Source organism: Miscanthus floridulus, chromosome 1, assembly GCF_019320115.1.
Source record: "Miscanthus floridulus cultivar M001 chromosome 1, ASM1932011v1, whole genome shotgun sequence".
NCBI classification, from domain to species: Eukaryota; Viridiplantae; Streptophyta; class Magnoliopsida; order Poales; family Poaceae; genus Miscanthus; species Miscanthus floridulus.
Window position 1 is genome coordinate 23,319,525 of NC_089580.1, and position 27,421 is coordinate 23,346,945.

The window sequence follows — 27,421 nt, forward strand, 5'->3', positions numbered from 1 at the left end:
GGCAACATAGTAAGAGAAATAAAGACTTTCTATAAACATATGCATGATATATATACACATATTCACATGTATAAACAAGAGTGAACAAATAATAAATATTTTCATGAGTCAACTTAGAATAAATTTAATAATATAAGTAAATAAGTTATTATTAGCATATTATAAAACATGAGTTTTAATTCAAAATGATTTATTTCGGATATTCATTGGATATCCATGGGTGGAAAACTAAACCCGAAACCAAACCCGATTGGTTTCAGGGCCCCAAACAAAAAAAAACCGTGGGTAAGAAATTATCCATGAACTCGAACCCACGAGACCCAAAACCCGCGGATATCAGATCCGAAATCGTCCCGTGGCCATCCTTGCGCAAGAGGACAGCAACCGGCGGCCCTCACAGCTAAGGATGGCAATGGATCGGGTTTGGTGCGGATATCCGCGGGTTTCGGGTTCTGCGGGTTCAGGTTTGGGGATGATTTTTCACCCACGGTTTTCGGGTTCGGGGCCCCGAAACCAATCGGGTTCGGTTTCGGGTTTGGTTTTCCACCCGTGGATATCCAATGGATATCCGAAATAAATTATTTGGAATTAAAACTCATGTTTTATAATATACTAATAATAATTTATTTACTTAGATTATTAAATTTATTTAAAGTTGACTCATGAAAATATTTATTATTTGTTGCCTCTTGTTTATACATGTGAATATGTGTATATATATCCGCGGGTTTCGGATATCCATTCGGGTTTCGGGTATCTGTTCGGGTTTCGGGTATCCACGGGTTTGGTTTTGGTGATGGATTTCCACCCGAATCGGTTTTCGGGGCGGGTTCAGGTTTCGATTTTGGGTTTCGGTTTTAGGTGCACGGAGACTCCACCCGATCCGAACCCGACCCGTTGCCATCCTTACTCACAGCCGCGCCTGGCGCGCCACGGAATATCCCTCCCGTTCCACGGGGGCCACGGCGTCACAACTCAGAAGGGCGCGAGCCGTGAGCGAGGGCCGCAGGGATAAGACAGCAGGTCCCGTCCGAGCCGAGGCAGCTAGCTCATCCCATTCGCCGTCCGTCGTCTCCTCCTGCTTCCCCCGAACGCCTCCGCCACTGAGCGACACGAGGCCCACGACGCCCGCGATGGCGACCATCACGACGCCGCTCCGCTCCGCGCTGCTCTCCCCGGCCGCCGCCTCGTCCACGGGCCGCCGCCGCGGGGGCGGGGGCCGGCGCCGCGCGCCCTCCTCCGTGCGCTGCGACGCCTCCCCGCCCTCCTCGCCCGTGGCGGCCGCCTCGCTCGACCCGGACTTCGACAAGAAGGCGTTCCGCCACAACCTCACCCGCAGCGACAACTACAACCGCAAGGGGTTCGGCTACAAGAAGGAGACGCTCGAGCTCATGAGCCAGGAGTACACCAGTAAGTGGTAGTAGCAAGAACGGAGGAACCTGGTGTTTTTTCCCCGTTCCTCCAGACTGATTGATGGGGGACCGAATCGAATTGGTATATATATGCAGGCGATGTGATCAAGACGCTCAAGGATAACGGCAACCAGTACACCTGGGGCCCCGTCACCGTGAAGCTCGCGGAGGCCTACGGATTCTGCTGGGGCGTCGAGCGCGCCGTGCAGATCGCGTACGAGGCGCGCAAGCAGTTCCCCGAGGAGCGCATCTGGCTCACCAACGAAATCATTCACAACCCCACCGTCAACAAGGTAACCGTATCCGAAATCTGTCAACTCTAAGAATCTGAGCTTCATACGGAACTAGGTGGGTGAGGAAATCAGTGGTCTGCTGCGTCCTCTTGTGTGGGGGTGCAGAACGAGCTGATGCCCGACTGAGTGTTACAAAGTAAAATTCTAGCGCTGAAAGTGTTCATTCCAAAACTCCAGTTTAATTCGGCCCCAGTGCTCAGGCCTTACCTGCAAAGCAAAAATCATAGTGTCCACTGTTCTCTGTCCTTAATTTGTGATACTCTGATTCAGAGGCTTATGTGCTTAGCTGAGTTGAATTCATGTGATTGGTCATGCAGAGGTTGGATGAGATGGGTGTAGAAATCATTCCTGTTGATGCGGGTATCAAGGATTTCAATGTAGTCGGACAAGGTGATGTTGTTGTGTTGCCTGCATTTGGAGCTGCTGTGGAGGAGATGTACACGCTAAATGAGAAGAAAGTGCAGATTGTTGATACGACCTGCCCTTGGGTTTCAAAGGTGAATTTTGCTTTTGAAGACCTCTCCTTGCGTTCTTCCTTTTATACCACTTGGCGATCGGCTGCTGATCGATGTTTCTCGAAAGTAAAAAGACTTACTATATCAGGCTGATGAGGTCCATTATTCAATATAGGTCTGGAACATGGTCGAAAAGCACAAGAAGAGTGAATATACTTCAATTATTCATGGAAAATATTCCCACGAAGAAACTGTTGCCACTGCTTCTTTTGCAGGAAAGTACATCATTGTGAAGAATATGGCAGAGGTACATCTAACGAATTTTATGTGTTGCTGTTCTTTGGACTTTGTATCGAACATGATCAGAGATAAGAAAGTTGAAATGTTTTCAATAGGCAACCTATGTGTGTGATTATATACTTGGTGGCCAACTTGATGGGTCTAGCTCAACAAAAGAGGAGTTCCTTGAGGTAAGGACTGAGGATTTTACTCAAGTTATCCATTTACTGGCATGCTGGAAACGAATGACCAACTAAACTGTTTGGCACACAACTGCAGAAATTCAAGAGAGCTGTTTCTCCAGGATTTGATCCTGATGTTGATCTTGATATGGTGGGAATTGCAAATCAAACAACGATGCTTAAAGGAGAAACTGAAGAAATTGGTAGGTTATCCAACCAGCCTCTGCTACCTCCATAGATATGTGTTGTGATTTATACAGTACATATTGTTTTAGCAAGCACCAATTTTGACTGTAATGCTGTATGATTAATAGGGAAACTTGTTGAGAAGACTATGATGCAAAAATATGGAGTTGAAAATGTAAACGATCACTTCATGGCCTTCAATACTATTTGCGATGCCACTCAGGTAATTTTTCCTTTTCCAACATTTCCTTCAGCTTTGCATAACACAAAGTCTTGTAGCCCGACCCAACTGAGTCTCTTCCTTTTAGATGTTACATGAAGCATTCCAAAATGTATGGTTTCTTGATGATTTCAGAAACTGGTTGTTTCTGTATCATCTAGTTTACTCCATTGCTGAATGAAAGATGGATGTGCCTGATTGAACATCGTCCTAACTGTTCAAAGAACTTTGCTTTCCGAACTTGCCCATATTGATGTTTGACAGACGCTCCATTGTGTGTTCTCATTTATCAATTGGAACATAGGCAACAAAAGAAAACAACCACCACCCAGCCCATTGATCCTCAGTGCAATATACTCCCTCCGTCCCAAAAAGAGTGTTGTTATGGGAGTTCGTGTTGGTCGAACTTTCTTAAATGTGACTAGGTTTCTAGAAAGTATTAGTGACATTTATATCTCTAAATAATTTTATTATGAAAATATATTCAACGATTCATCTAATGATACTAATTTTGCACCATAAATTCTCGAAAAGTGAGAATGTCTCTCTTTCTGGGAAGGAGGGACTATCCTATAATGGAAGTGGCAGTCTTACTGCATTTATTAATCTTTACATGAGGTTAAAGTGTGGACCTTTTGGGAATGATGGAATTAGTATTACTGTACTATAAAGTTTAGAAAAGGGTAGCATACAATTCAAGATAGACGGTAGCCATTCATGGTACAATACAATCACCATCACCCTTTACATGCAACCTGCAAAGGAAACTGAGACAGCTTATATGGCACCTTTATTTTAAGTCAATGTTAAGAGGATCCTAGTTCATTTATTGCTCCACTTTTGGATTGAGAAAATGTCTCTTTGGGTGATAGATTTATAATTGTTTTGACATATATGCTGCATTGACTTATATACATCCGGCCATCTGTTTGATTCCTCAGGAAAGACAAGATGCTATGTATCAGCTGGTGAAAGAGAAAGTTGACCTTATTCTTGTTATTGGAGGATGGAATTCAAGTAACACCTCTCATCTGCAAGAAATTGGAGAACTCAGTGGAATTCCATCCTACTGGATTGACAGTGAACAAAGGATTGGACCAGGAAACATGATCAGCTACAAGTTAAATGTAATTTCTAATACCCTCCACAGATGCTGCTTTGTTTAACCAGGACAATGTTCATTTTTTTTGAAAAAAAAGGAATTTTGAAGGTATCTTCCATTTAATTAGGAACTGAAAAGAGCTTAAATTTAATAATTGAAAATATAGGATCTCATTTTTTTAACTGAAAATTGGATTGTTTAACAGCATGGTGAACTTGTTGAGAAAGAGAACTGGTTACCCGAGGGGCCTATTACCATTGGTGTTACTTCGGGTGCCTCAACTCCAGACAAGGTAACGCAAAGCTGTACTGATCTAACTTTAAGTGTTTCTTTTCTACACAGCTTGCTTGTACCACAAAAAACTTGATGGCAATAATGACATTCTACTTATACAGGTCGTTGAGGATGCTCTTCAGAAGGTATTTGAGATCAAGCGTCAGGAAATTTTGCAGGTTGCATAAATTTTAAGCAGAGATTTGGTTAAGAGCGGAATAGCTTTGGCTTGGCAAAGGTTACTAGAATCGATGCACAGACAATGTTTGTACAGTAGCAAATGATGTAACGGTTTAGGCACGAATACTACCACGAGGCACTATCCTTGCGCTGGAACTTACAGTCTGGCGGAAACGAAAATGTTGTTATCATTGGTCTGAATAACAGTTGCACCAGCTGTTCTAGGGTCTAACTTTTTGGCCCTTAAATTGATGTGAGGGTAGACACTCAGATGTGTAAGTTCATGGATTGAGCTCAGTTGCAGGATTTCCTGTGCCTATATGCTAATGAAAAGATCAAAAGAATGCATAGTTTCTGCGTTTAAAAAGCTTAAATCCAGTACTCTTGAACTCTTGATATGTCATCAGTTGTAACAGAAAATCGTAATAACACTTCCAATGATGCTCTCTAATCTATTTCTTTGTTTTCATAACTGATGTCCTAGCTACCTTCTCGTGTTGAGAAATGTTCCCCAAGTACTCCCTCGCATTGAGAGTATGGCTAATAATGGTTGGTTTTATTGACATATACGTTGTAGGTTTGCAGTTCTGCTATCGTCTCTGCCCTCTCCTCTCTCACACACCTCAAAAAACAAATCTAAGTAGCATCTTTTGGTGCATATCTAAAGGTAACAACCCATGCAATCAAAATAGTTAATTTTGATGATTATAGATGGGTTAAATAGGTTAACAAAAACGATTGGCTAAGTTGGGAACTTCCTGCATTGGGCCCTGCCATGCTGCACTGTTAGCGGGAAAGAAGACGAGAACATCCCCAGATAGCAAGACCTCGAGAAAAAAGCCTTCCCCGTCTCACAACCACGATTTTACGCACTCACGATGCGCTGGCCACCTAATCTCTGTCGTCGTCCTGTTGAGCCGCTTGGCGGCGCGAAGGACGGCCTTGAGATCGGCGACCTTGGCCCGCTTGGTGCGGCAGCAGTTAGCGTGCACGGTGGCCACCTGCGCCGCGTCCCGGCTGTCCTGGCAGAAGCCGCTGAAGCGCGCCGTGTCGAGGACGCGCATGCGCACGCCGAACCGGCGGAACGCGCCGCGCCGCTTCATCCGGTTCAGCACGTCCTGCTCCTTCATCCCCGCCGAGCCCCGCCACGCCGCGTGCCATTCGTCGAACAGCGCCACCGTCCGGTCGTTGGAGGCCATGAAGAAGAAGCCCGTGTTGAGCTCGTTGCCGGCGTAGTCGTGCGGCTCGCCGTTGAACTTGTCGGAGCTGATCAGGAAGTCCTCGCCGTCACCGCGGTCCAGCTTCGGGAACGGATTCCTCAGCCACATCACGTCCATATCCTTTATTACAAATCAAAAGCACCAAAAATCTAAGCATGCTACCATGTACCAATAATGGAGATGCCCATATGCATGCATGCATGATCTCGCAAACGTACGCACAGTGAATATGAAGCTGTAGCCGTGCTTGAGGACGTCGCCAAGGAACCGGATCCGGCGCCACATAATGCGTATGAAGCCGTCCGACATGTAAAGCTGCTCCGACGAGAGGTCGCCCTGCTGGCTGTCCACCGGCCGGAGCAGGTAGCACTTGACGCCGCCGCCGAGGCTCCTGCACCGGCGGAAGGCCTGCTGGTCCATGGCCACGAAGAGGACGTGGTCGATGAGCTGCTCGGTGCCGTCCCCTTCCCTCAGGCTCTCGAGGAAGAGGTCCAGCAGGCCGCCCTCCTCCGCGTACGCCTTGTTCAGCATGGTCAGGATCAGCGTCCTGTTCGCGTACGCTGCGCCCGCGCAGCGCCACTTCCAGATCGTCGGGGGCAAAATCCTGGGCATCCGTTTTGACAAGAATTAAACTAGGGTTTAGATATATCGAGCTGATTAGGCTGCGCAGTAACAGTATTAATCCTGAAAGGGCTAGCTAACGATTTTTTGAACACCAAAAGTAGACTTGCCGATGATCGGTGGCGCCATATGTTGAAGAACTTCTCCTCCTTCCCGGCGTCGCCGCCGGCCGGAGAAGACGACGACGCGACGTACGTGCAAACCACGATGACGACGCAGACGGTGGTGAGGGCCACGACGTACACGGCTCAATGTGCATTGCTCCGGCCGAGCTGGTATCAGCACCTCCATTGGATTGGATCGATCAACTTGACAGCTCCTTCTTCGTTCCCTAGCCTTGGAGGAGACCCTGTCTCTCGATCACCATGGAAGGATCGCAATGTCTCGGAGGAGAGGGCGCGCAGAATCTCATGGGCATCGGTTTGTTACTGGTTCAGTTATTGTAATTTCATTATGTAATATATACATATCTGCATGGGCAGTCATGCATGGAAAAGTTGCAGCAAACCCACCAACTTGTATTGACAGTTTATCACGCACAATTCACCACCAGGCTCCTCAAGCGTACTGGGTACACGTTGAAGATGTGTGTTGGAGCTGCTGCTCCAGCCATGGCTGGCAGTAGGTGGTAATGTAGTATAATCTAGGAGTAAATTATTACTTAGGACAACTAGGAAAGTAGGATAAGCAAGAATTAAAAAAAAAAAATCTTCAAAATAGCGGTCGAGAGAATTACAAAATTTATAATATCAAATATATATACTATGAAAATACTATTAATGAAGATTTAATGGAACTTATTGGCATCATAAATGTTATTATTTTATTGTATAAATTTGATCAAATTTAAACTGATTGACTCTCCAAGAGAGATATAATTTATTTTATTACATAAATTTGATTAAATTTAAAATGCTGGACTCTCCAAGAGAGTTAGAATAACATATAATTTAGGAGAGAGAGTAGTTATGAAATTAGACCCAAAAGTAAAGTTTGATGATTCACTACCGGAAACCGGCATTTTGTCGAGTGTATTTTATCGGAGACTCAGCGAAGACGGTCTTTGCCGAGTGCCAAATAAAATACACTCGGCAAAAAAAATACTTGACAAAATGCGTTTGTGTCGAGTGTCTTTTTTTTGGCACTCGGCAAATATGTATTTTGCCGAGTGCTATTTTTCGGCACACGGCAAAATGCGTCTTTGCCGAGTGCCTTTTTTCTGGCACTCGGCAAATATGTATTTTGCCGAGTGCTATTTTTCGGCACACGGCAAAGAGGCATTTTGCCGTGTGCATTTTTTTGCCCTCGGCAAATCAGTTTTTCAAAGCAATTTTTGAGGCCCTAAATGAATTCAAATGAAAAACTTTTCAACTACAAAGTTGTATAACTTCTCAAGATCTACAAAGTTTATTTTAGTCATTTCTTCATTTGACAAAGCGACAATAACGTTGTTCATAAAATCTACATCTCTCGTATCTCTCATATTAGTTTCATGAAAGTAGAAGAGAGATATATAAGATTTATGAACAATGTTACTACCACTATGTCGGATGAACAAATGAACAAAATAAACTTTGTAAATCTTGAGAAGTTATGAAATTTTGTAGTTGGCAACATTTTGATTTGAAATCATCTTGTCATGCAAAAACGACGTTTGAATTTGAAAATTTTATAATTTGAATTTTTCAAAAGACCTCGGATGGAAAAACTTCCTAAATGAAAATTGTAGATCTCCAAAAGTTATGAAACTATGTAGTTGACAATTTTTTGATTTGAAATCATCTTATCATGCAAAACTACGTTTGAATCTCTCAAATTTGAAATTCGAATTTTTCAAACGACCTCGGATGGAAAAACTTCCTAAATGAAAATTGTAAATGCAAAACTTTGGTTTAGTATAATATATGAGGATAGATATCGGAATCTAGACACAAGTGTCAATGTAGTGCAATGGTAGGTAGAGCAGCAGACTTGTGAGGGAGAGGTCGTGAGTTCGAATCCCGTCGACCGCGTTAGCCGCGAATTTAGCGCAAAAAATGCACCGACTTTGATGAAGACGGGTGGGCGCTGGCCGGTGGCGGCCTCCCCTGAAAAAAAAATTGAAAAATTTTACTATTATTTTTGGGTTTTTTCGCATTTTTATTTTGTCGAGTGTAAATATTTGCCGGATGCTTTTCCGGCACTCGGCAAAGGCTTTGCCGAATGCCCGACAAAAAGCACTCGACAAAGAAGCTTTTGCCGTGAAGGGATATGCCGACAGCTCTTTGCTAAGTGCAGCACTCGACAAAGACTTTGCCGAATGTAAAGCCTTCTTTACCGAGTGCAATTGCACTCGGCAAAGCACGCGTCTGCTGTAGTGATTGAAACAACTATTTTCAAAGTAGTCGGGACGAATTTGAGCCTTAGACAATAGTTGAGCGGTCAAAATGACTATTCCTATCCAACAGAGTAATATATAATAACTGTCCTTGACACTTCGTTACTGTCAAAATGACATACTTGTGTTAAATTAATGCCATGTGACAGCTCCAATGCCATCTGGTCAAACAAACCACCTTGTATCAAGCCATCAGGGATCAGCAAGACAGGAAACCTGGTTCCACAGCAGCCACGAAGCGATGTAATCCTATCACCCCAAGACGTCAACATCAATGTTACAACGAATTCCAGTTGAAGATAAGCGAAACCACTGCCACTGTGTTGGCCATGTATGCGTCAATCAAATATCATAAAAGCCAATGGCTGGCTTAAGACATGGGGCATTGCCAGCATGGGGCACAGGACACAACACAAGGGCTCCCACTGAAATGATTCTGTAAAAAAGAGAGTACAACACACATCAACCTTTACATTCCGTTCACTAATTCTGATGCGGTGAAAACGAAAAATCTACCATCCAACTTCCACCTCCAGCTCCCCACTCCCCTTTTCATGTCAGACTAACCTTCTAACAAAGAGCCCACTCCAACATAGCTTGTACACCAGGCAGCCCATCTTCGGGTGCCTAGGTGAAATGGACCGCTTACTTCCCGTATCCTACAATTGGGAAGTAGTGGATGAAATGGGAAAAAAGAAGAGAAAGAAAAAGAATATGGGGTGGGAACATTGTCAAATATACTTTACACAACCACTAAGCTTCTACCAGAGCCACAACGGAAGAAGCTTGACATGTTATAGCCAGAAAGACTTCTTCTCGCCATAACCTGTGCATGGAACACCCTTCTCTTCTTCTTCCCTTTTGCTAAAAAGGGTCTGGTCTGAACAATCCAGACCCGCTCCACAAGCTGTATTGTACAATTCACATGCAGAGTAGCATACCCGGAGCCTGTTGTCCCCATCCTCGTCACACCGTTGAATTGAGATCTGATAAGAGAAGTTCGATCAGGCAAAGTTAATTCATTGATAGATTTGCTGATATCATATTAACATTAACATTTGTTTTTCACATGACTCGAGTGACATGATTGACTGGCACTCGACAAAGATCAAGGACAGGGATACCTACTAACAAGTAGCTTAATAACCGACTTCTCACTAGCTAGTTATACCGGTTTAAGTAGTTTGCTCGTGCTGCGGATAGTTAACACAAGTAGCTTAGTAGCACCAGTAGCTAACACGAGCTAGACAGTGCTACCTATTGCTCATCTAGTGTGGTACTGTTCTTGAATTTATTTATTTTCAAGCAACAATGAGCAAAAGCCTAATCCAGGAATGAGTATGCAATGTCAAGCTTAAGTTTGTCAAATATTTAAAAAAAACTTCAGCAAAAACCATGATAAAAATGTTAAAGAGAAATGGTCAAAGAAAGCAGTACCCAGCAGGCTAGCCGCTTTGCAGCTGCTGCACAATTGGCATTGTTGAAGAAGTTAAGGAAGGTCCGCCCACTTGGCATCAATCTATTGTAATTTGGCACGAGAACTACAGTTTCAAGCTGCTGTAGTATACTGAGTTCACTTGGTGCACAATGCTGCCCCTCTGAATCTCTAACAAGTACATCATGACACATTGACAAAGCTGGGCAGTATTGCAGAACCCTTCTGACATGTGTAGCCCGCATAATCTGAACAGCGGAATTCACATTTACCATTATCACAAACCCCTCCATGTAAACTACATTGTTCATCAGCAAACCGCTGCATAAAAAGAAAGGAAGATATTACTTCTTGCTTACATGAATAAGAACGTGAAGATAAGGCATTACTTTCATCACACAATTCAAAATCCATTACCCCAACATGACAACTGTCAAGCAAAGCATTCTACCATGTCATAAATCTTATGAATTCAACCAAGCCATCAATGCGTAAATATGTCCTCCCTTCCAGCCAACAATGCTTGTCACATTTGACTTTGCATGGTCTTCTATGCATATCTTTGACCAATAATATCTTCTAGGAGATATTCTTAAAATCCTCCAAATTTATGATATTTTGCAAGTATGTTCCAATAAAAATCTACACATATTTTGCATGTCTCCAAACTAAATGATCTAAAAGTTTTTGACGTTGTAGTTTTCAAGGTTTGACCAAATCTTATCCTCATCGACATGTTTTTGTAACTAGAGAGAGTAGTAAGCATGGTTATTAAGGCGGTAAGGCGAGGCAGTGGTGAGTGACTACCGCCTTACGCTTAAGCGACTAAAGCGTGAGGCGAGGCGGGGCCTTGCGAATTTAAGAAAAACTTAAAACAGCAGCTTAGAGCAGTAAATGATGAAGAAAAAATAAGGAAAAAAGAAAAAGAAGGGAGGAGTAAGAAGTGGGCTGGCCCAGCCAACCAGGCGGCCCATGTGCCCCTCCCCCTCCAGGTGTGGCTTATCCAGTTATCCCAATCCCTCCAGCGCTGCTCCTCTTCCAGATGTGCTCCGCCACTCGTTCCGCCTCGTCTCTCCGCTGCTCTGCTTCCCTCCGCGGCTCCGCCCCTCTCTCTCTCTCTCTCTCTCTGGCTGCGCTCCTCTGCTCCCTGCGCTGCTCTGCTCACCTGCCCTCACTGCTCTCCTTCCAGATCTACAGCCGCCGCCGTCCCCTACCAGATCGAGCAGATGGTGGTGAGGAGATGGTGGAATCGAGCAGATGGCGGAATCGACGAGGGCCAGCATCAGAATCGATGAGGAGATGGCGGAATCGAGAGGGGCGTCAGCTTGCACTAAGGCGACAAGGCGCCACCTTACCCCTAAGGCGAGCCTGGAGCGCCCAGACGCTTAGGTGTTGCTTAAGCGACGCCTTAATAACATTGGTAGTAAGAAGAAATCAGTAGTTAAAGCTTCACCTGTTGAGCAGTCAATCCCTGTCCATCCACTTTGACATTCACAGATCCCATTAGCTTTGCATATACCATGATTACTGCACTTGTCTGGGCAAGATCCTGTCCAACACACCAACAATAGTGAATTTGTGAGGTATAACGGAATGAACACTTCAAGGTGACCTGCAATTTTCAACAGTTTCTGAACACCAGCAATCCTGTTGTATCATCTAATTCACGATATCAATTTAGCAAGGATAAACACATTATGTGTAGTTCACACTACTGATAAAAGTGGTAGATACTTACATGCCGCCTATTTATTTCATCATGGTTGACAAATGGCAATACATGGAGCAAAACAACAGAAACCTAAATGACATTTTCTGACCTAAGCTACTATGTGACGAATTGCTTGACTCTGAATATCCTTGAACACCCCACTCATTTTTTTTAAGATACCCTTTTCCTAAGTAGATGCCAATTTGGAATTTCTACATTCAATGACAAATTGACAACAGCTTTGACCATTCAAATACACAAATATTTAAATCTATCATGTGAAAAAACAATTTTTGTAGATTTGTCATTGAAGTACCTCCCTAATATTATACAATTTTCATGATCATTTCTAACATAGTATTTCTATAAACAATTAACAGAACAGTGTATTCAAATGGTATTAGTGACTGGAATAATATCTTCTTAATACAGAAATAGTAAAACGTTAGAGAAGTTTCAAAGAAAGTGATAATTAGAAGAAAAACACACATCCGATGTCATTGTGAAGGAAATAGAAGCCAAGGGAAAACATATACTCACTTCTGCTGCAGTCATGACCATGAAAACCAGGAAAGCAGTGACAGGTTCCATCAATGCAGTCACCATTAAAACTGCATGACTTTGGACATTGGCCAGTCACTGGAACTGGTACAGTAGTACACAACTCATGATACACCGGGCAAATTAATTCCCCTTCAGAGCAAAAGTAACTTCTATGAGAAAAAGACAAATTGATCTGATACACCTTAAGTAACAACCCTCACCATTGAATCCTGGAAATTGAACAGGCCCACCAGATTGTGGACATGACTTCCAGATCCCATCAACAGCAACCTAAACAAGCATGGATTTCAGAACACAGCACAAGGTAAACTTTAGGAAAAAAAAAAGTTAGGAAGCACCTCTAGATTGACATCAGATGTAACAATGCACTCAGCCAGGAAAAAGTACGATAATATCACTCAAAAATAGAAACCCAATTATTTAAACTGTTGAAAAGGATCGTCTTCAATAATCACCCCAAAATTCTTAAGGCATGCAACTGTACTTTTTTTCCCGAATACACAGGAGAACTGAGTAGCATTGCATTAAGAAGAGTAGTTAAATATTTTCAAGAACCCCACACCACTCGTACAACTATGGCCCTATTTGGATCCACTAAACTAAAGTTTAGCTAGCTAAAATTTCAAAGCTAAACTTTAGCTAGGGCGTTTGGATCCTCCAGCTAATAGACTCAGCTAAACTTAGCTGCATTTAGCTGGGTTGAAGCAGCTAAACTCAGCTAAACTTTAGCTGGTCTTTTAGCTGGGCCGTTTGGATCCTTAGCAGCTAAAGTTTAGTTGGTGGGTCCAAACAGGCCCTATACTTATGGTAATCACAATGCACATCACAATTAATAAAGACATTTCCGCAGAAAAGAAACCTAAGACAATGGGAATGCAAAGCAAACTCAAGTGTCAGCTGATGGAATGAAGTGTATTCACCTCTAGTGAGTTATTCGTACAGCGATGCTGATAACAACCATTTCCTTGGGTCATAGATCCCCTTACAAACCCAGTTCGCACTAGAGTTGAGGCCATGCACCTGCTCATTAACAAATTCAAAATTATTACAACACAACTAGTAGGATGTAGTTGTGCATATATCCAAATCGTTTGTAGGTGATGTCACCTCGAATTACTTCCTCGCACTTCACCTAACATTCTGTCAGGCGCCCGTGCACTATTTACATCAGTGCATGAACCATCAGAATAAGCAACATAGTATGTGCAGTAGTCTGCTAATGAAGACTGACCACCTGCAGACATCAAATTCAGGAACATATGATATATGCAAGAGAATAAGTACAGCATACTACAATTCAGACCTCAAATCCAGTTAATAAAAGCCGATCAGAAATCATAGCAACTGAAGATATCACAAAAGGAGCATTGGGTCTAGAAACTCTACAACAAGGGGGGCACAAGCAAGCGATGTAAAATATACAGGTTGATTCACTAGACCATATACTAAAAACAGGTGCCTCTGCCTGTTACCATATAATTGCCGTTGCGCCATAAATCACTGCTAGGTGGGTGCACACCACTATCATTTTTCGGAACCATGCAAGTAAAACGTGCTACTTGTCACTTTTCTTCTTTCATTTTGTGGAAAGGGTTGATAACCCAGTAGAAGATATCTGTCCAAACTTACATATGTTTATAAATGGGATATCAGATGATGAGGTGAAATAATGGTGTTTAATGATAGTGTTCATTAAAGGATTCCAACGGCGCAAACAAAATAAGAATCAATCATTCAATCATGTCCCTTTTTTCTGTCATTTTATTTTTGTGTGCGTGTGTGGGGTGAGGGGGTGGGGGGGTATGCAGATCTGCCCGCATCCACCCCCTATAGATCTACCAGTTCCAAAAAATACCTTTAGTGTTGAGTCGTTAAACCCAGCTAGAGCTCAAGATCCATTCCAACCATGGTTTGAGAACTTCTTAGATTTTGTTTTTCAGAAATACATCGCATAATGACAACTTTATGGTAAATACCAACTATGTGCAAACAATAATCTCGTCTAACTATCTTCACCAAATCTTAGCCTTGATCTAAATCAAGTTACCTTGATCCCTACAACTCAAACCAAATTTTGTATACATTTCGAACACACAAAACAATTATTTGTATTCTATGGCCTATGCTTTAATTAAACTACAAAGGACTCAAAGGAGCGTAAGAACTAATAGAATTAAAAGAACTTAAATCTTTGTGAAGTTTCCATTTAATATAATTCAGCATCCTGTTTAATGTCATAAACGAAATAATATATGCTACATTTGGGCATACCTTTATTGGCTTGGGGAAAATATTGAGCCCATTTGGGCAAGTCCCCACTATAGCTTACTATAGGGCAGTAACCTTCTGCCTCCCTATTATATGTGCATCCCGATAGTTGAGTTGTATTGCAATGGTATGCCCCTTTCCATGAGTTGCAAGGAGATATAACGAACTCTGTTCCCTGATTCCGACCCCAATCTAAATGTTCTGTCATGCTGTAATTAGCTTGATACCATCCACTGTCCTCCAGTAATGCTAAAGTCATCCTTGAAACCACTGATCTTGTATCAACTGACCCAGTCATGATCTCATTCATTAAGAGCCTCTTCTCCCAATGTGAACCTAATAGTATATCAAACGCCAAAACCAAATTACAAATGAATGTGTTCAGAAACTTGCACGATGCAGACATATATCAGTGAATGCAAAAAAAAGGAAAGAAAATAAAAATAAAAACTATAAAGGACTCATGTTATCTACCTGAGGTGCCCCTGCCTCCACCGTCTTCCAATTCTAACCCAGTGAAGTTTTGGGAAAATGCCTAGCACAAGACAAAAAATGGTTAGTTTATATAAAGTGCTTTCCTAAGTAAGGAACATGAAACTAATTAACTGTCACTAATGACTCAATTAACTTTTTTTCACATCTTTAGTTAGAACTTACTCCATAGTGATGCCTCGCGTGCATGACAACTCGTGGTAGCACAACACGAGTAACCATTCTTCCAAGCTTTTCGTCCAAAGTTTGAACAGTGACCTGAAGGAACAAATAGATAAACATGGATTAGAGAAGAATACTGGTCATTAAGCTAAGCATGCCACGCTGTGTGGAATTTTATTCTTTTTGTCCAGTAAACATTCACACAGAAGTATGGAGGTCATGTTCCCAAATTCTTCAGCAATCAGTTGAGTTGCCGGCATACATTTTACCATAAAACGAAGCTTATAGGCCTTTCTCAACTTGCTTATATTTATTATCTCAGAAGCCAAGTCATGGTGATTATTATAGCATAAACACTCAACAATCTCAGATTTTCCTATACAGACCATGAAATCTTGACATAACTCCCAAGACTCTAATTTATAAGCACCTGTAAGCTAAATTCTATTTAACCATTCTCAGGCTTGTCCTCTTGACGGTAAGCCCTCGTATTAGCACTGTATGGTAACTGCCAGATAGATTATTCAACAAACCAACAAAGTTGACATCGCCCGTCGAATTGCTAGCGCTTTAGTCACGGAAACATTAAAAGCAGGTCGAAGTGTTGCAGCCCAAATTTTAATAAGGTAATAATGCTGAGCATTAGGGTCTCTTTTAAGCAAAAGAAAATATATCACAAGAATAAAGTGGGAAATATATTGTAATACCTGACCACGTCTCCTTTTCCTTTCATCACGAAAATGTGTGAAGGCATGAGGATCAAACCCTAGAACATGCATAACCTCATGTATTAGGGTAGCTGAAAGTAATGTTTCGGCTTCAGCTGTCAAATGACGAGGGGCCACATTAACATGTCCTAAAAGCAGAAAGAGGATACAGGTAGGGTCAGAACAACACCAGAAACTCCTCACATGTGGATGTTTGTACATAATGGTGTTGGTTCACAAACCTGCGATGGCCCGACCCCACTGGTCACGTTCGCAGGCCACAGCCCATGCAAGGGTGTTACCTGTGGTTGGTCTAGTTGTTACTAAGAGGACTAAATCAGCATTAGCAACACCATCTGCAATTGAGGAAGGATTCACATGACAATATAGAGTCAGGCAATCAGCAGGCAAGAATGCAAGATTGGCAAACTGATTCATTAAACTGAAAATTACCTTCAACATAAGCATGGGGTAGTTGTACACCTCCATCCTGACCACAAGCTGAGTACCCACTGAGCCGTAGGTTCCCCTTGACAGGTTCAACAGCTAGAGCTTTTCCAAACCACTCTACTGTCTGTCCCAGTGCCTGTTACATGACTCAATTCAACAACAAAACAGAAGTCAGCAAAACATGGAAATGGGGATATGAAAGATACATCTTCTATGGCAATCAAGTGTGTTTGGTATGCTTTTAATTGAACCTGCAGAGAGACAACAAAAGCACAAGAACTGCACCTTCCGGAGACGTTGCTTTTTGTCCTCCCCAGCTATGTCCTCAAGGGTGCAATTGTACCAGCAGTCTCCCACCAGTGGTGGATCCCCATGAGGATCGCATATAGGTGTTCCTGGTGCTGACGGTACAGGAGGTTCGCCAAGCTACCAAATAGAAACAACAAATTCAATTCTACTACTCAGATAAATTAGCTGCTAGCGCAATGAGAAAGCAATGTGACAAACTGACCTTCACGATATTGCCAACATTTTTACAATCCCGGTCGGGCGAGTGCCCGACAGCATCATAATTAAGGTATATTCGTATTGGCTTCCTGTCATTCTTCTGTGGAGCACGCCAAGACGACACGCCCAATAAGTGTCGTCCTCTTACACGCTCCGCTTTCCCCCGAGACTCATGGTACACTTGTGGCATGACAGAGTACTCCTTCCGCCCAGCTCGTCGCCGCTGATGTAGTATCTCATCATGGATGCAGGAGTGGCTAAGGTAGACATCCTTCTCTCCAGCTTCAACGTCTTGTGAAAACAATGCTTTGCTTTCACCAGAATCCGCACCAGCTCCTCGAGTCCAGACTAGAACCAACACAATCTGCAACACGCGAAGAGAATGGAAGAAAAATCATCAAGATCAATCCAAAAGCACTGCTCCATCCAATGGTACTTGACCGCAACTTATAAGAACCCCAAATATTCACAAACAGAGAGAGAAACGTCAAAAAATCCACATGAATGATCAAACCCTGCTGTACCTAAACTTGGTCGCGCCCCAAGCATCCAAAAATAGCTTTGAGAGACTGAGAAAGACGAAACTTGGTCGTTGCGCCAACAGTGCGCAGAGAAAAAGTAAAACCCTACGCAGCAGGAAGCCAAATCTCCCAAATCAACCTCCAAACACGAGACGCGAATCAGCCCATACAAATTCGCTAAGAGGTCGCTGAAACCCCCGAAGTTTCCCGACCATTCCGCCCCAAATCTGCTCCGAGTACTCAGCTCCCGACGCCCGCCCGCCCGCCAACCCGTACCGGATCGAAGCAGCAGCTCACCTCAACGCTGACGAGCCAAAGCACCCTCCCGTGCCAGCCGCGGGGCGGTGCCCCGGCCTCCATGTACGCAGCCGCCCGCAGCGCCCCGCCACTCCCATTCACGGCCTCGCCCGCGACGCCGCGGCCGCGAGCCTCCGTGTCATCGCCCGCGCAAATCCACCCCTCCGCCTGCGCCCGCCGCCTTGAAGCCCGCGCCGCCGCGGACGGGTCCCGCCGCGCGCCGAGCCCCACGGGACCCGCGCGAAAGCGCAAGCGCAACCACCGCAGCCGGCCTCGGCGGCCGGCCGCTGGAGCGGATCGAGGCCTGCCGGCCGCGCGGGCGGCGCCGGAATGATTAGGGTTTGGTGGAGCCGCGGGAAGCAGCTGGCTGCCCGCCCAACGCCAACGCGCGCAGAGGGCAGGGCAAGGGGAGAAAGCGACGCGGGAGGTGAGGTGTGCGGGAGTGGTGGTGGATTTAGTCGTGAAGGCTACTAAGCAGGAGAGGAGACAGTGATGATGAGAGAAAGACAGAGCCAGCCAGCCAACAGAGCCGAGATTTTATTATTAATAATAATACTAAGGCTAATTAAACCGGGGGAAAGGATTTCCAGCATTTAATTACGTACTACTAGTATTTCTGTGGAAATAAACTGTGTGAGCGCTGGGCGCACCCCACCGCTGCGCCCCTCCACTCGATGCTGGACACGTGACATGGGATCAAACGCTCTGAGAATTTTTTGGATCAGAGCCAGAGCAACTGACCACTACCGGTGCTGAGCCATGCGTGGAGATTTTTTACAACAAGTCAAGCTGCTGGGCGTTTGATTGTTTTCGTGCCACGTGTCCAGCACTGAGTGGAGGGGGCTGGGTGCGCCCATCGCTCACACAATTAATTTCCATTTCTGTCTCCTTCCTCTCGCTGTCCGCAGCATTACCGGAGAATGCAGAGGTCTGGGAGAAAGGGCGCGGGGCTGTGCCGTATTTGCGGCCGCGTGCCACCGGTCCGGCCAGCCCCGCAGTTGGGGTAGCCGCACCGCACGGATCCGGGTTTCGGGCGGAGACGCGGAGCCGTATCGGTTGTTTTGTACCGTTGCGGCGAGTCGGCAACGGTGGCAGCCCGCAGGTCTCAACTCGTTTGAACTTTTGCGATCTCGTTCGGCAGATTCGGTTGGGCGGCCCCCTAACTTCCTGTCTTTTCAAAGATGGATGGATGAAAGTAGCACGGAAACCCGTGACAGCGAAGCCGTACTGTTCTTTCCCTGCCAAAAAATAAACTCATCTTGCAAATCCTGCACTTAGACTGACCGTTAATTAAGCACCCCGTTGGCCCGTTCTGAAGAAGAAACTAATTAAAGCAACTAGGCACACCGCACACCAACAAGTTTTACGCAAAGTCTTAAAACCTGCACCGGAGTACGTGCAGTAGTTCGTAATCAACAGTTGCCCGTACCGGCGTACGAAACGAGCTTTGCTTGGGGGTTTTCCTCTGCTCCGAATGATGGACCGCACGCTCCATTAGAGGAGCGATGGCGCCACGCCACGCTTCGCGATTCATCGGCACCACCACCGGCACCGCGCACGGCGCACCCCGTCGGCGATCGGGTGTGACGCCCACGAGGCAACGACCGGTCGCCCTCGATGCGCAGCTGGATGGGTGACGGGGCGGGCGCCGGGCGGGAGGATGATTGGGGACGGGTGCGTTTGCATCACCGAACAAGACACGGCGCGGTTGCGGGCCACCTAACCTAACCACGCCTAATCTATAACGCAACCACTCCGCGGCGCGCTCCCCCTGGTCAAGCCCGCCGCTGCCAAATGTCGCCGGCCTCCGTCACCACCAAGCGGCTGCGCCGCGCACTCGTCAGCTGGACACTGGACTGGAGGCAATGCGTGGTCCAACCCAGCCAAAAGCGGCTGCCGCGATTTTTCACCATTTTTGTATGGGCCGCGCGTGGCGAGTGCGGTGAAAACGGCAGGAATCTGGATCCGGTGCTGCGCTCACGTGGCCCACTGCACTACCTTATCCGGCTACGTGGGTGTGGCTGCGGGATTTGATTAGTACGGTGCGGGCGACAAAAGTTGAGCTGCGTTTAGGCTAGCACGGGCATGGCCGTGGCCGCGCGCAAGTCAAAGTGTTAGGCGTCGCAGCTGGGCGGCCAACTAGTCACCGGGGGATACCGTGGTCTGATGGGTCACGCCCGGGTTGGAGAGCAAAGGCTGGATCCTCAGGCAGGACCGCAGCATGGTGTTGAATGCTACGGCTTGTCGTCTGTTTTGTTTGGGTTTTGGTCAAGCGATCAGCTACCATACACTGCTTGCTGCTGTGGTGAATGAATTCCCAGGCCTTTTTTGGTTCGGCGGGAAGGGAAAGGATACTAGTACTTCTTTTCCGCAAAAAAATAATTGTACTGTCTGATGTCTGAGGAGCAGGATTGAAGAAGCAACCAACACTTGTTTAGGGTCGTTTGACAGGGCTCCGCGAGCAGCTCCGGCTCCTGCCGAAGCCCTACCAAATGCACACCCGAAGAACAGCTCTGCCGGCGAAGCCGCAAAGGAGCCGGAGCCTTTTTTCTACTGCACCAACGGAGCCACGAAAACGAGCTTCCCCGGGCTCCTCCTTCGTCAGGGCGCGAAAAGACGCAGTGGTCCTCCGTTGGTTCGAGCATCGGTCACAGCGAGACCAGCTAGTTTTGGTGCGTGCGCATGCTGTGCCTGTTGTGCGTGTAGTAAAGAAAGAGGAGGAGCTGCCAGTAAGAATAGGAGAAAAGATAGGGATCCTAATGTAAAACTACAAGAGAGAAAGAAAATATGGCTTCAATAATTTAGAAATAGACCAGATAAGAAAGCAACCGTTAGCTTTCTCCTGAAGTTGACCAAATCACCTGATACTTGTAAAATACGTAATAAATCACATAAATATCAAAAAATAGTAAAACTAATTTTTGTACGTTGGATTTGACTAGATCTACACCATAGTAAAACAATAGGTAGGGGTATTATAGACATTTACCATCTTTCATCCATTCCAAAAAAAACAGGAGGAGCTGCTTTGCCAAACGTTTTCCAGAACGGCTTCAGCTTCTTCCAGAGGAGCTGCTCCTTCAGAAAAGTCAGAACCGGAGCCATTTTCAGAGAAGCCGGAGCCCTGCCAAACATCCCTTTAAGAACGACCATACGCTGCTTTGCTGCTGTTTTTTTTCTGTAAGGACTGCTTGCTGCTGTTGTGACTGAATTCCTTGGGCCCTTGGCCTTTGGTTCAGCCAGAAGGGAAAGGATACTTCTTTGCCGCAAAAAAATGAATTGCATCAGTCTGATGTCTGGGTAGCAGGATTGTAGAAGCAACCAGCACTTGTTTTTAAAAATAAAGGGACAGAGGAAAAGATAAAATCTACTTGTTTTTAAAAAATCAAGGCACAATTTTTTTTTTGAAAAATGATATGTCTGAGCCAAATCAAGGGAAAATGAATTGCATCAGTCTGATGTCAGGGTAGCAGGATTGTAGAAGTAACCAGCACTTGTTTTTAAAAATCAAGGGACAAAAAAAAGATAAAATCTACTTGTTTTTAAAAAATCAAGGCACAAAAAAAGTGAAAATGATATGTCTGAGCCAAACCAAGGAAAAAAATAAAATAGAAATCAAGGGACAAAAAAGATAAAATCTACTTGTTTTTTTTTAAATCAAGGCACACAAAAAATGAAAAATGATATGTCTGAGCCAAACCAAGGGACAAAAAAAATCATATTAAAAATGGTAACAAAAAAATAATATGTCTGAGCCCATGTTCGAACTGGAGACCTTTAGTGTGTAAGAGTAACGTGATAACCAACTACACCACCCAAACCAAGGGACCAAAGAAATCATATTAAAAATGGTAACAAAAAACAATATGTCTGAGCCCAGGTTCAAACTGGGGACCTTTAGTGTGTGAGACTAACGTGATAACCAGCTAGTACATCATGCGCCATCGCGCGCGCCGGTAAATCACCTGGTTAAGACGTAGGTAAAGAAGATGTTTAATATTTGCATAAAAACAATATTAGAAGTTTAATGTAGATATGTCATGCACAAGAACTGAACAGTTAGAGCTCTTTTTATATTTAACATGGTAAAACTATTGAGAATTGTAAACATGAAATGAATGATGTGGTAGATGACATTTCGTAGCAAAAACATAGAAGGCAATGCAATAAACTATTTGAGGTGTTCACACTGCATGAGAAATATTCTAAAGCTTCTGTTTTCACACCGACCATGAAGCATGAGTATTTTTTTTTCTCTAGAGTCACATAGAGATTAGAAACTGGAAGAAGGACATGGCATTTACCTTACCCATGTATTTGCGTCTTCGTGGCCTACACCCATGAATTCTGCACTTAAGCAATCAGCCATAAATTTAGTGTTAAGTTTAGGTACAGCAGGTGTGGGACAAAACACTTTTTGAATAAAAGTAGCCAATTTGTGAATTGTGCTGAGGCATCTGAACTTGCTTGAATACTTTAAATGCATACAGAAGCAACTAATTAACTATTTACAGATCTTAACATCCTACCTTCTTCATTTATACAGAACGCTTAATCTCTTGTTAAAATAAATACAACTATTTCATAATCCACAAGATCGTGCTACCTTCCTAGTAGAAGCTTAGTAACTTCATAAATCAGGTCAACAGACTATATACAGCGCAAACCACCTTTCTGGCTTGGTTGAGAAGGAAAAAGGCTTGGAAAACTGGTTAATCTACTACAAAAATAAGCATGCTAAAATCCCTGAAAAAAACAACAATAAAGGCACATCATCTCTGTTGGAACCATACTCTCTTGTACTGAATGACTTCTGTCATCTAGAATGCTTTTTTTCTTGTACTAAATGGTTTCTATCATCTAATGCTATTTTAGTGAATTCATAAAAGATTGCAAGTGGTATCACTCCAGCAAATTTGTTATACATAGGACTGTGAGGTGTTTGGGTACAAAGAATGACTAACTGGCTGCTATAGAATACTACAAAAAAACGAGGATTCAGCAATACTACACAAATGGTGCTATGTTACCATAGATCTTTATCGACTAAAACATCTTTTTTTGTGACCTCCAATGCTCAGCGCCCAGATTAGGCCGCAAAAGAAGTTTTTTTTCTCTGAAAACCAAGTAGGAGACACCAAAACAAACAAGACAATGCACAACCGGAAATCGATAAGCTCATAATTTATCTCAACACAAGGTAAGAAATAGTGCTTATGTTGAAACATGGGTAGGAGTCATAATAATCTTAGCATGTATTTGTGTCAATCAGATACAAAGCAGGAACACAAAGGTGCTTTGATCTGACCGTCTGTACCGAATGTGGAGGTAATGTTAAAATGCTTGTTTATTTCCAAATTTCGTACGCCTTATAGGTAACACCCAAAAATTTGTAATGTTTTGCGCAATGATTATGAGAATAGTGCTGTCCAGATATGTAGTTAATTAGGGGGTTGAATATGGCATTGGAAGAGGTACGTAGTCTTGAGTAGCAAGCATTTGACAGCAGGCTACAGAACCATACATGAAACCAAAGACATCATTCTACCTGAAAATAATAACAATATGGGTGATGAAAATAATAACCATGCAACGATGCTCAGATTATTACCTTGCTGCAGGCAGCCTTGAAACTGAAGCATGGCTGATCTAGTTTTTCAGCAAGCATGGTCTGATCATGCACCCAAAAAAAGAGTGTGTTTATGAAGATTAGCTATCTAGGAAATTAATAGCTGTAGTGCATCAAACTATGTCGACGAGATTAGTTAAAACACGGATAGATCGATAAGATTGTTTATTACAGCTAAAAAACCGTTATGTCGTTTTGAAACGTATAAACTGAATATATATCATCAATGGGGGATGATGTATATGTAGAGCCAAAACGTCTTAAGGCACAAGTGGTGGTACCTTGTCATCAAATGTATGGTCCATGAGCCTTATGGTTCTGGCAGGCTGCACCATGTCACAAAAACATATGTACATGTACATGGCAGTCCTCCATGCATGCAGATGGCAGCCTGCAAAACAATAACAAATGCAATCAATGCTTAGCATGTAAAACCAAATTCGTGTACTCCGTCGCAGCAGCCGATGGTAAGAAAATAAGCACAAAAGTAAACCATGCACGTGTTCCAAAGCAAGACAACAAATTGCGTAGTGTGTAAACCTTTAGAATCACATACGTGGAAAAAGTTAAGGATGTAATCTATGCACTAAAAGTATGCAGCAGGAATGTTTCGATGCAGGATGATTGTTTGTCGAGATTGGGGATTAACCTAAACATGAGGGAGATTGAAAGGAACCTACGAACTAACGGTATCATCATGCTGAAAGTATTTGTACCTGTAAAAATTATCGCCTCAAAAATTGAAGTAACTTTTGAGAAATTGTACTGTCTCTGCATCATATATGGGAGACGTTGCCTATCAGGAGCTGCCTGAATTTTAGATGCTGGTGCCTGATGTGTATATTTTAGGTGGCGGTATCTATAGGTTTAATAAATCAATTTATCACCTAAAGGAAATGAGATATGTGCTTATTGTGTAGATTTTCGATGGCACTTCATATTGGGCAAACCAAAAAATATCTTCTATGATCGGTCTTGGCAATAGTTTAATTCTTTGTACTGTAAAGGTCATATGGTATTTTCAGCAAAGAACAATAAATCATTATATCACCAAAAGCATGAGATCAACTATCTCTGCCGGTGTACATTTCATATGGGAGTTTATATTGGCCAAAGAAATAATATCTTATAAATTATAGAAGTAAGAGTACTGCTCCACTAAATTATAAAAGCAAGAATAATTATCTCTACGGAAAAATGTAAGTTGCATTCACTGAATGAAAGCGATTCTACTACACTAGGGAACTCTCGGGGAAGCCAGGGTTTCTCGGAAGTTAATATAGGTGGTAGCAGAGAAGAAAAGGCCAAGCTATCATATTAGGCAAGCAATGTCCCGGGCATGCGAAACAGTACAACACCTGCTGCTCTAGCTAATTGCCCACCCCTTCCACGCGTGATTTCTATGTTATGTATGGCCATGCCTAAGGGCATATCGGTTGAAGTAGATTCTTCTTTTTTCTCAAAAAAACCCTTCCCAAACTGTACAAGCTTCTTCCAAAGCATACGGCATTCACCCAAGCATACAGAGACAGATGGAATGAAAGAAAGAAAAAGTAGCTCCGCAGCTCACCCAGAAGAAGAAAGACCCGCCGCTAACCTAACGATTTGGAAATCCCTGGTGGGCTGGCCCAGTTGTAATATAATAAGTTTAGTTGTGAAAACAACTCATATGTTAGTTCGTCAGTTTCGTTACCAATGATAGGAACGTAGAAAAACTGGTAGAATAAAAACAATAAAGCAAGAAAAATCATAGCCTTTACGCATGTGGTGCCAAAGTTACAGGATGAAGCAGGGAAATAATAATAACATCAAGGTAGCATTGTTGAGGCATAATACATCGGATGCAGGTATCTTACCTGTAGCCTGAATAGCTTCACTCCAAGGATAACAAGGCGTTCAAAGAGACTGTGGTAACCATGCACGGTTTTTTTTTCACATGATGACTGGACCCAGACTGCAATGATCTCCGACAAGGACCACCTACAATTTCAAGAGTATAAATAAAGGATAATAAAATAAAACTTTTTTTTGACCTGCTTGACACCAAGCACGAAAGGAATAATGCATTCAAAGAGAGATTGTGCAAACCCTGCATGGGGTGTTTTCTGCACATGATGAGTGGACCCAGTTGGCAATGATCTCCAACAAGGACAGCCTAGAATTGCAAGAGTATAAATAAATAAATAAATAAATGATAATAAAATAAAGCAACAAATCTAGATTTCTACCTGCTTGACACCAAGCACCAAAGGAATAAGACATCCAGGTTCTGTTGCCTGCGTGTACACATCAATAAGAACCTGGCAATGAAGTTTACTGTTGACTCAGGATACATGGCACAACAGGAATCATTGTTAACCTGAGACAACAGGAGACGATAATAATTGCTTGTTGGAAAAGGAAGTCTGAAAGACGAGGATCTTCAGTACCAACACAGGTGCAACAAATGACATCGGCACTCTGCAGTATGTCTCTTTGAGTGGCACACCTTAATGCCTTGTACTTCTTCTCATCACTGTTGGACAGGTCACCTACAATAGTATAATATGCTTGTAAGAATACTCACTCAATAATATGTGCATATCACATCCGTAAAAAATGCTTGATTGTGGCACAACGATATCACAATATTTAAACATGGATGACGTCGTTCATCTTTCAGCTGCTTTAGCCCTGTGCAGTTCAGAGGTATGAAGGTGCCTAACCTAGATTTTACATAAGCATCAGCGACATTCATAGCAAGATTAATCTCTATAAAAGCAACAAAAGGATGTACCAGATAACGAAGTGTCAGATGCTCAACAGGAGACGAAACAACTCTAGATTTTGCCCACAACGTAACGAACTGTAGCGCGTAATCGAAATTAATTAAAAAATGACTAAATACCGAATCAATATCAGGATAACAGCACCAACAGAAGCTAGAACCGAAAAGGTGAGCACTGGAATGGGGAGTTTTGTTGTTTATCATGCTACGATTATCCACAAACTGTTAGTTGAATATCATTATTATATAGGTATGTATGCATTTTGTATCTACTATTATCATTTGCCGATAACTCATGAGCCATCGCTAGGGCTGAGATCGTAGCACTGAAATTAAGATGCCACAATTTTGCGTTACCCTTTTTTAGTAGAAATCGATTTAACAGCCAGAGCGACAATGACCAGAGGTGGGTAATGGTAGATGGAGAACCAGAATAGTGCAGAGCAAGCAGTGTAGATGTAGATAAATTCAATACCTGATCAGAATTAAATAACACTCAAAAGGGATGTATTAAGAGTTACAATGAAGAAAGTTCAAGGGTCTACAATGACCAGAGGTGAGCGGTTGCAGTGTTGCACCTTCACTTAAGGAGCATAGGAGGCACCATGACGCCAATCTGAACGCAACATTGCTGCAAAGTATGGCGGCAAGGTTAATAGAACTGATATAAACACCATAGGAATTGCCAGGAATCAAGATCCAAGAAGATGCAACCTTGGAACTAAACAATGCAAGCAGGACAGAACCTCCAACTGAAGGAAGAATGGAGCAAGATTTCGCCAAGATCTCATCCAATCCTATAGGCCGCGCGAAAATTGATAGCCCAAATTGAATTCGTGACCTCTCAAGCAAAGGATCTAAACCAAAAAAATGCCCGAGACGAACAAAAGCAGTAACGCTAGGTAAACCCAAAGTACATAATGGATAACCTCATGACCGAGGAACAAAACACATCGCTGAACAAAGCAGCAGGACGGTAATCGGGGCAAACGGCACGGGAACTCGGATCGAGCTAACAGGACATATTGGAATGTACCTAACAGCACGATCACACGGAGTAAGACAAACAGAAACTAGCGATTTTGTAGGAAACATAAGCTAACAAAAGAAA

At 43.5% G+C, this 27,421-nt stretch overlaps 2 protein-coding genes and 2 pseudogenes across 2 annotated transcripts; 1 reads left to right on the plus strand and 3 right to left on the minus strand.

Moving 5' to 3' along the window:
- Nucleotides 1–990: 990 nt before the first annotated feature.
- LOC136476107 (4-hydroxy-3-methylbut-2-enyl diphosphate reductase, chloroplastic-like) lies at nt 991–4,956 on the plus strand. The gene is made up of 10 exons (XM_066473804.1): nt 991–1,410; nt 1,509–1,705; nt 2,023–2,202; nt 2,336–2,467; nt 2,556–2,630; nt 2,719–2,824; nt 2,936–3,030; nt 3,969–4,154; nt 4,335–4,421; nt 4,525–4,956. The coding sequence occupies exons 1-10, from the start codon at nt 1,134–1,136 to the stop codon at nt 4,588–4,590; spliced, it is 1,401 nt and encodes a 466-aa protein (XP_066329901.1). The 5' UTR covers nt 991–1,133; the 3' UTR covers nt 4,591–4,956.
- Nucleotides 4,957–5,406: 450 nt separating this feature from the next.
- Nucleotides 5,407–6,714, minus strand: LOC136476112 (uncharacterized protein At1g28695-like; annotated as a pseudogene).
- A 2,151-nt stretch (nt 6,715–8,865) lies between these two features.
- Nucleotides 8,866–10,664, minus strand: LOC136455957 (uncharacterized; annotated as a pseudogene).
- A 29-nt stretch (nt 10,665–10,693) lies between these two features.
- Nucleotides 10,694–18,400, minus strand: LOC136455879 (uncharacterized). Its single transcript, XM_066455622.1, has 15 exons — nt 17,915–18,400; nt 17,101–17,460; nt 16,875–17,015; nt 16,593–16,725; nt 16,382–16,495; nt 16,140–16,288; nt 15,436–15,528; nt 15,253–15,313; nt 14,782–15,114; nt 13,618–13,744; nt 13,431–13,530; nt 12,711–12,780; nt 12,487–12,639; nt 11,689–11,784; nt 10,694–11,445 (listed from the first exon to the last, which is right to left on the minus strand). The coding sequence occupies exons 1-15, from the start codon at nt 17,975–17,977 to the stop codon at nt 11,243–11,245; spliced, it is 2,196 nt and encodes a 731-aa protein (XP_066311719.1). The 5' UTR covers nt 17,978–18,400; the 3' UTR covers nt 10,694–11,242.
- Nucleotides 18,401–27,421: the final 9,021 nt, after the last annotated feature.

What these genes read in the sequence shown, in the direction of transcription:
- LOC136455879 (XM_066455622.1), bottom strand. Translation starts at nt 17,977, where the DNA reads ATGGAGGCCGGGGCACCGCCCCGCGGCTGGCACGGGAGGGTGCTTTGG. An exon ending in ACCCCATGCTTATGTTGAAG is followed by an intron (nt 16,496 to 16,592) that starts GTAATTTTCAGT and finishes CCTCAATTGCAG; the next exon opens with ATGGTGTTGCTAATGCTGAT. An exon ending in TCAATTTCCAGGATTCAATG is followed by an intron (nt 12,640 to 12,710) that starts GTGAGGGTTGTT and finishes TTTGCTCTGAAG; the next exon opens with GGGAATTAATTTGCCCGGTG.
- LOC136476107 (XM_066473804.1), top strand. Translation starts at nt 1,134, where the DNA reads ATGGCGACCATCACGACGCCGCTCCGCTCCGCGCTGCTCTCCCCGGCC. An exon ending in AGGAGAAACTGAAGAAATTG is followed by an intron (nt 2,825 to 2,935) that starts GTAGGTTATCCA and finishes TATGATTAATAG; the next exon opens with GGAAACTTGTTGAGAAGACT. An exon ending in CTATTTGCGATGCCACTCAG is followed by an intron (nt 3,031 to 3,968) that starts GTAATTTTTCCT and finishes TTGATTCCTCAG; the next exon opens with GAAAGACAAGATGCTATGTA.